We start from the raw sequence: 8,783 nt of genomic DNA, 5'->3' as shown, positions 1-8,783 counted from the left end.
TATATTATATTATATTATAATAACTACGTGCTGTGCTGCGGGCCCCAGTAGCTCCGGCCCTGGCCGCCGGTGAGCGCTTCAGTTCAGCTCTGTGTCACACGGGGCGCCCGCTCCTCCGCTGCTCGGTTTGTTTTCCGGGTGATGCTGCTCTTCTCTTCAAAGCAGAGGAAAGTCGGGGGCTCATGTGTCAACATCCAGGGTTTCCCCGGGGAGGTGTAACGTTAACGTTATTCCAAAAAAAAAAAAAAGAAAAAAAAAAAACCCTGATGTTCCTTTGAAGAGCGTTTTTCGTATTTCCTCGACTCGCCTCTTCGATCCGCGGAGGAAGAGGATTTCTCTCGCTGCAAACACCACAACACGATCTTCGGCTCCTGCTGCTTTGACGCTAGCTAACGTTATTTTAAACGATGACAGAGTACAAAGTGCGAACAGCGTCTCCGATCATTTAATAATATCTGGGGACCTGTTAGCTTAGCCGGCTAGCCTGGTGATTCGATTAAGAACAAGGAAACACGGCGACAACACACTGCTGACATGATGTTTCCTCAATCAAGGCACTCGGTGAGTTGACTAGTTGAACTTGTCCCGGTAGGAAACGAAGCAACCGAAGCTGAGCGGAGCTAACGCGGAGCTAGCCTGCCGACAGCTGATACTACTAGCGCTGCTTTTTTTTCGCTGCAGGTTTTGGCTGTCAGCTCGTCTCACAATGCCAGACCTCGGCTCTCTTCGCCTCCCCACGACGCTTTACACCGTTACGTCTGGGCAGAAGCGAGCAGATTAAAGCTGGGAATAAACCTGATGGGTGTTTTTAAATAGCAGCCATTATCACTCGCTCGCCGGTGTTTGGCTGCTAACACAGTCTGTCGCTAGCTAGCCTGTTTAGTGAAAACAGCTCGTTTTTTAAGTTGTTGGTTGAGTCCGAGAGGGGGAAGTTGGTGTGTTATTCTGCGTTGTTTAGGCTTAATTCACTGTTTCTACTGTCAACACACTAAAACGCGTAAATATAAGGGTTAGGCTACAGCAAATGCATGTGCCAGCAGTTGACTTAGACAAAGCCATCTGGGCACATGGTGGGAAAAAAAAGATTTTTATCTCTGCAATGATTTTTTTTTTTTATTACAATTGGAAATACTGCTGCAAATATTTACGTTAGCAGCCATAAACTAGCACCGTGACACAGCACTATGAACAGGTGGATTTAAAGCAAATATTCAAGTTCAAATGAGGGCTTTGCCAGTGGCAGAAAGCTGCAAGTAAATCATGCGATATGTTAATTATGGCAGTCTAAATGAACGACCAACTCGTGGAAGAATAAGTGGGTTTAGTATTCTTTGTCCACAGCCAGCAAGTGAAGAAAGGGAGCCTTTCAAACAGTAGCTAAGTGAGGAAAGAGGTACACACAAAAATTGGACACAAACTGGGCCTTCAACAACAGTTTGCATGCTAACGAGTGTGTTCATACTTAATAAAAATGTATAGAAGTGAAACAATTATGGCTGCAACTAATGATTATATTGTGTTTTTTTATAAAACAAAGTCTAAGGAGACATGTTAAATCTTGAAACAAAGAAAAGCACATTGGAGAAGCTGGAAACCAAAGTCATTTTTACCTAGAAATAGTGTCAAATTATTGTTCTCAAAATAGTTGCTGACTACATTTTTTTGTTGCTGGACTAATTAATTAATCAACTAATCATTGCAGCTCTAGAAACAGTCATTTAGTGGTTGACAAAAGATTAATCTGCAACTATTCTGATAATGGATTCATCAATTAAGTCAGTTTGAAAGCAAAAAATGCTAAAAAGAAATCACTTCTCCAATGTTAATATATTCTTGGTCTTAGTCCTCTGTGATATTAAATAATAGCTTTAGGTTTTGGACTGTTGGTGCGACAAAAGACTAAATATCTCAGTTTTCTGACTATTCATGATATTTTATTAATTGAGGAAATAACCTGCGGATGAATCTATAATAAAAATAATCATTAGTTGCAGCCCTCTTCTTATTTTATTATGTTTAATATAACAATATATAGGGATGGGAATTAATCAGATTTTACTGATACAGTAGCATTATTGATTCTGCTTATCAGGCAGAGTCTTTGTCGATTCCCTTTATTGATTCACGATCAATTTTCTGTTTTTCGTCGTCAACGCGATGGTTTTATTATCTGAGTCTGACCCAGTGTAGGAAAAGAGTAGAGTTATAGTAGTTTGAGTTTCTTTCTTCCTGTCCAATGTGCCTCCTTCTTGTTTCCAGCAGCGTAGACGCATTAGTTTGACGTAATTGTTTTGCGATGCACAAAACGTGCTGGCATTGATAAGAGGAATATTTAAGCTTGGTGGCATAACATTCAGATCGAATAATTTGGAACCAGTTCTTGATTCCCATCCCCCGCAACGTAAAACCAACTAATGGCAGACATGCTGTATTAAGCAACAAAAAACAGGAAATGACCCTTTATAAGACCACAGGTGAGGGAAGCGAAGCACAGGCATGAAGACAATAACACACAGAACATTAAGAAAAGAGCACTTGCTATATATGTATATTCCTGTTGGTCAGTTTCAGCATGTGACTGCTGTTCCTCTTTTAGACTGTATCAAAGATCTGCCTAAAGAAAACACACTGAGGCCACAAGCAATATTGGGCCAGTTTTAAACGGTTGGAGGCATTTTATAGGAGTTATTCAAACATAGATTACATACTTTATGTGTTTCTGGAGAGCTGTGACTGACAATTAATGTAATTATTGATCAATTTGGTATTTATTTTAGTCCATTTTTCTTTGATTAATCGAGTAATCTCTTAAAAAATGGTTAAAAACTCCTGTCACAAAATATCCGGATCCCAAAGTGACGTCTTCAAACCCCAAAGATATTGATTTACAATGATGCACAACAGAGAAATACATTAAATTATGAGTAGGAAAAGGTGAATATTTAGCAGTTTGTTCTTGATAAATAGATTGAAAGATTAATTGATTGTCCAAATTGTCAATGTTGTGGATTGACCAGTTCTAACTGTGACTAGTGGCTGTTTTTTTTTCATCAACTTAAACCGACTATCATTTCATTTAGTATCTAAAATGTTCGTAATGAAACATTTCCCAGAGCCCAAAGTGAAGGCGGTTGTTTTGAATTTCTTTGCTTGCTAAATATCTGAAATAATTCTAAGATTCCCTAAATTTACTGTCATTCAAGTAATCAATGCATCGACTAATATTCGAATATAGTGCGCCGTGCATTTTGAATGGAGAGCGTCAACTCGGCGTGTAACCGGCTGCCTCCATCCTCTCTGTTCAGTCTCATAATCCCACTGGAAACCGCTTGCCCTTGTGCCACTTATTTAGAGAGTAATGAGGTTTAGGGCATTAGTTAAACCCTGGATTACAGCTTTGGACTCATGGTTTAAGTGTAGTCTATACATATTCAGACTTCTAATGCAGCCTCTAAATGCCTCTCACATATGGTCAGCATGGGCACGCTTTAATCTTGCCGTCTGTAAACACATTTCCTCAATCAACACACACTCTGTGTCCTGAAAGAGTTGAGTTTGTCAGTGCTACAACATACTGTTTTTTTTTTTTTTTATATATAATTTTATACTGTGCACTCACACTCAGCCCAATGTAGCCTGGCCTTCATTTTAGCTGTCCGTCAAAGGGTTAATCTCAGAGGTCAAACTACTGTTTCTAAACAAACCCAAGTGCGCATTCAAGGAAAGCCGTTTCAGCAGCAGCACACAGACATGTACAGAGATAATACGTTTTCTTGTTTGGATGCCGGGCTCTTTGTGAATGTAATTTAGCCCTCTGTGTGAACTTATAAAAACTGATCGTGTTGTTGTGTTTCCCAGGCGTCCTCTCAGTCCGGTCAAGCTCTTAAGTTCACCACTTCTGACTCCTGTGACCGCATCAAGGATGAGTTCCAGTTCCTCCAAGCACAGTACCACAGGTATGCGGCTAACACAACCATACACACACTTTGAAATCCATATATTGAGTGCTTTAAGTTCAATTTCTGTAACTTTTCTGGAGTGTGATGCTTAATGCAGCTGCCTAGTTAGCATGCCAACTGCTTTAACATAGATATGTTTTAAAATGCAGTACTTTTAACACCTGAATCTGCACCAAGCCTAGTTACAGTCAGGAGGCACAGCACAGAATTATATTTAAACAGTTTGGTATAATAGGAAATAAAGTCATTTGCTTCTTTGATCAGAGGTAGATGAGATATTGGCCTATGGCTGAAATATCGGTATCATATTCGTTACGTTATCCGAAACGCGCTGATATGAAAACAGTTTTTTTTGCAGTGAATAATGCAGATTTAAATGCTTGTGCTAATATATTGGTGTCACTGCAAAATAAATCCAGCAGAGTGCACTGCGCTTTACAATACTGTGGCAAACAGCAGCTCTTAGCAGTGTCAACTAGCATTGGTTGACAATGTATATGTCCAATTATCTAACATGTTATTTAACTTAAATGTTCTTTAAAGGTATTTATTTAAGAAAGCAGCCTGGTCTGTTTTCATTCCAGCTTAAAAATTCACTATAATGGCTGCTTTATCCTAGACATGAGAGTAATACCACTCATGTCTATACTAAGTATGAAGCTTGAGCCAGCAGGTGATCATCTTAGCTTAGTATAAAGATGACAAGTTGTGGAGTAAGTAAACCTGCTGACCTTTTATTGTTAACATTTCTATTCTTTCTATACAGTTTGAAGCTGGAGTGTGATAAACTGGCCTCTGAAAAGTCAGAGATGCAGCGTCACTATATCATGGTAAGTGTTGCTTTAACTTGTGTCAGTGAGATGTGCCTGTTTATCTCTCTCTGATCTGTAACTGATCTGTAAAAAATCACTTAGGGTTGCAGTATACGCATAGAAATTCCAGCACACACCAGGAATGTCAAGATCATCTCCATCTATTATTAATTCGTACATAATCACTAATTTGCGAGCGAACACACGCTTTGTGTGTTAGTGGTTTCCTCGTGTTCACTTGTCACATGACCAGCAATAGATTCATGCTTTAAAGCTGCTCTGATAGCCAGTGATCAATTACAGATCACAAGACAAAAACATCTACATTTCTCAATACATAATTCCCATATAGAAGTATGTATAACAAAGTATACTCTGATTCTGATCTAAAATTATATGTGTATGATTTCCTCTTACTGTAGAGGCCAGACATTGTATATTGTATATAAAAGGATTCTCAGTTTGTGTATGTCTGTGTATGAACATGTACAGAAAGTCTGTAGCTTTAGTTTCTGATAATGTTTGTCCACTCTCTCTCTTCTCCTACAGTACTATGAAATGTCCTACGGGCTGAACATTGAAATGCACAAACAGGTAATTACAGTCTCTTAAAGTGAATCCCTCTTTTAGTTGACCAGATCTGCTAAGTTGCTATTCTGAACTGTTTTTCTCTCCTTTCTTTTTGTCATTTCAGGCTGAAATAGTGAAGAGACTGAATGGGATCTGTGCTCAGGTGCTGCCTTACCTGTCACAAGAGGTAATGACACTCACATTTTCACGAATATGTTTAAAATCTGACTGACTTTTCTACATATGTTGTCTAACTTCATCACTTAGATCACTTGTCGAGTTGACCATTTGTCGTCTTTGTTTCAGCATCAACAGCAAGTCATGGGCGCCATAGAGAGAGCCAAGCAAGTCACGCCCCCTGAGATGAACTCCATCATACGGGTGAGCTTAGGAAATGAGTAAAAGCTTTGCTCTCTGAAAGTGGGGTTGGATGAAATAAAACAAAATCAAACCTTATAAAAAACACTTATTGTCATTTTTTTATCCATCAAGCTACAATGACTCTTCATGTATTAAGTAGATCTTTTTATCATTTTAACAACATATGAAAGTTTCTTGTTTTTAAAAATGATAAATATTTAAATTAGACAATACTACTATAGCTCAACAACTAACCATGAAAGTAGTTACTACTTCATCTTCTAGCACCAGCTATTTTAAGAATAATAAATGGAGAAATGTGCAAGTGTAAATACATGTTGCTGCATTATTAGGCACTGATGGATCATCTGCTTTTGATACTTCCAACTAATAAAATCACAGCGTCCGTACCATATGTGTCTTCAGCAACAGCTCCAGGTGCAACACCTGTCCCAGCTCCAGGGCCTGGCCCTGCCGGTGACCCCGCTGCCCCTGGGCCTCACCCCTCCGACCCTGCCCGCTGTCTCCACCAGCTCCGGCCTGCTCTCCCTGTCCTCCATCCTGGCCAACTACTCCCACGGCCAGGCCCAGGCAGTGAAGGAGGACAAGGCCCGGGAGGCCGCAGAGAGGGCGCCCCGAGGAGACGACGGGGACAAGTCAGACTAGTGCAGACGCAACAAGAAGGTTCGGAGGGGGGCGGGGGGGGCGTTGTGAAGTGTCGAGAAGGAGAAAGGTAAAACTGTAACTGTAAATGGAGATTGATGTAAGTCTGGCTGCCTGTCTGCTGAGTGTTGATGTAGAAGAGTAACTGCAGGGATGATGACAAGCAGAGAGGACAGAGTTGAAACTTTTGGATGTGCAGAGAACGAAACTGCTGAATGGCTGAGAGTGAGAGTTAAATGTTCTTATTATTTAGTGGTAATAGACTCAGTTCAGGCTTCTAGACTTTAAATAGATGCTTTTTTTAGTGTAAGCCACTGTTGTTAGGCTTAACCAAGATAAATGTTTTCCCATTTGGAGTGAGAGCTGAGGATGAAAAGCTAACAGCAGTGTCCCTTACATGGATCTGCCTCTCACAGGTTTATAATTCTTACATTTTTTTTTTTGAATCAGATCAGTTTTTACTGTTTTTTTGTTCATGTCCTCCTTAGTCCCTCCGATTGTTTCTTACAGGCTTTAACAACTTATCAGTTCCCTCGAACTCCTTTCCTTCTGCCCATAACTTACAATAGCTCCATCACCTTTTTCCAAAATGGGAGATGTTGACTAGACAGTGATGGCATTCATTTATGTACTTGGAGCCAAATCAAATCTTCGGCTGATGTTAAATGGGATGTTTTTAAAGGGACATTTCACTTGTCAGGTGCATTTAAACCCTTCAAACATAAACCATGCGACTTTTCACCGTTTTCTTTCCTTCATACAACCAACCACTGGACGCGTTACCTTAGCTGTGTACCTCAGTCCCGAATAAATGGGATTATATTACATTTAAAAACCTATAGTTTGTACAAATGGTAGAATACCCATCTTGGGGGGGGTTAATTTGTGTCTCATAGGCCTAGCTGCTGCTGCTGCTACGCGCGCGCTACATGGCATGGACCATGACTCGTCTTTCAATGACAAGAATTTAAGCTCTGAAAAAAATTGACTTTATTTTGACATGTTGTTTTCGTGAAGTTAAAGACAGGCTAATTAGAAATTCAAAATGTGTCTGTGTGTGCTCGAGTGAATGTGGTCGGGGAGAAGAAAACACTTGTTTAATTTAACTTTATTTTTTTTCTTAAAGCACCTTTTTGTATTTTCCTCACCCGCCCTGCTCCTGCCCCTTTCTCGTACTGGTCCGCTCTTTAACTGAACAAGACAAACTCAAACAGGATCTAATCTTCAGAACCAGACAGTTGCAAAAGACATACATGTACTGTATTTCTGTAAGTTAGCACACTTCAGTATATACTGAGACTGTATCAAGCACCTGTCTTTCCCTGTCTTGTTTAACTTATGTGTGATTGTTAGGGGAAAGGCTTCCCCCTTTTTTAATTTTCACATTGTTTTGATGAAGAATGTGTCCTGGGTGAGTTGCTAAAGCTCTGTAAGCAACATCAAACAAGCGTTCCCTCAGAAAACAATATGTTTAAACATGACTCTCTCAGAATTTGTGCTGGTGGCCAAATTAACTGTTAACTGTTGCAAAAAAACCTCACTTTTCAAAAACAAAACGACCCACTTTAATTATTTGGAGCAAACGAGTGTGAACATCTTCCAGCAGTGACTGTCTGAAAAGTGTGCACAGTAATCCCCATATTTGAATGATTTTTGCCATAGCTCAGCAAGTAAACCCCATCCTCCACTCTCTATGACGGTCAGCTCTTCGCCCATTTAAAATACGACCGTTTGAAACCGCTATAAACACTTTTGCCGCGTGACATGGTCGGATGACGCATCGTACAAATTAGTTCTTTTCATAACCCGGCTCTTAGACTAAGCAGGTTTTGAGTATGAGGTGTGTTCATACTAGCAAAGTGATCATGTAAAGTATGCTCAAGAACAGTCTGAAAAGCCCTTCATTTTTTGAGTATGCTGTTGGCTGATTCTATTGTCCCACAATGCAATGCACAAAGGAAATTGAGAAGCTGCTGTTGATTTCTTTTATACTACCTGCAACAACAATATACTATACTGGTTGGTTTACTGTTCATATTGTAAGTGGTTAGTATGGAATTGGGACACAGCTGAGGCGTGTGGTTGAGAAATAGGAACGTTCATATTTGAGGCAGCAGAGGGCAGCAGTGCTCACTCAGGTCCAGGTCAGTGTGCTGTGTTCACCTTATTGGGACCACCATTCTCTTCTCGCTTCATTTCCCGACTGCGGGCCGAGCATCTGCACCCTGCTGGTGTTCACAGTAATTCCCCTGCAATGTGAGTGCTTCCCCAGAGCTTTGACAACCCACCTTAAACGTCTGAGCATGTCCGAGATCGGAGCTTAAACCTTTTTTTCCTCTGTATTTTAATTTGAAAAGCACTTAAGTTGCGGCTCAGTGCTTTTTCTTTCTATTTTTTTTCTTTCTTTCTTCTTCTTCTT

At 40.1% G+C, this 8,783-nt stretch overlaps 1 protein-coding gene across 2 annotated transcripts; it reads left to right on the top strand.

Moving 5' to 3' along the window:
- The first annotated feature begins 93 nt into the window (after positions 1–93).
- Positions 94–8,775, top strand: chico. 2 transcript variants are annotated; one of them, XM_035673797.1, is made up of 7 exons: positions 94–561; positions 3,859–3,956; positions 4,726–4,789; positions 5,321–5,365; positions 5,466–5,528; positions 5,648–5,722; positions 6,104–8,775. In XM_035673797.1, exons 1-7 carry the CDS (start codon positions 535–537, stop codon positions 6,365–6,367), a joined length of 636 nt encoding a protein of 211 aa, XP_035529690.1. In that variant the 5' UTR covers positions 94–534; the 3' UTR covers positions 6,368–8,775. The 2 variants fall into 2 exon arrangements, with proteins under 2 accessions (XP_035529690.1, XP_035529692.1); XM_035673799.1 differs by having other exon boundaries at positions 99–561; positions 6,128–8,775.
- The last annotated feature ends 8 nt before the right edge of the window (positions 8,776–8,783 follow it).

This window comes from Morone saxatilis, unplaced genomic scaffold (assembly GCF_004916995.1).
Source record: "Morone saxatilis isolate NCDOM2014 unplaced genomic scaffold, NCSU_SB_2.0 Contig3, whole genome shotgun sequence".
Taxonomy (NCBI): domain Eukaryota; kingdom Metazoa; phylum Chordata; class Actinopteri; family Moronidae; genus Morone; species Morone saxatilis.
Note: the sequence above shows the minus strand (reverse complement) of the source record. Positions and strands in the feature narration are given on the sequence as shown.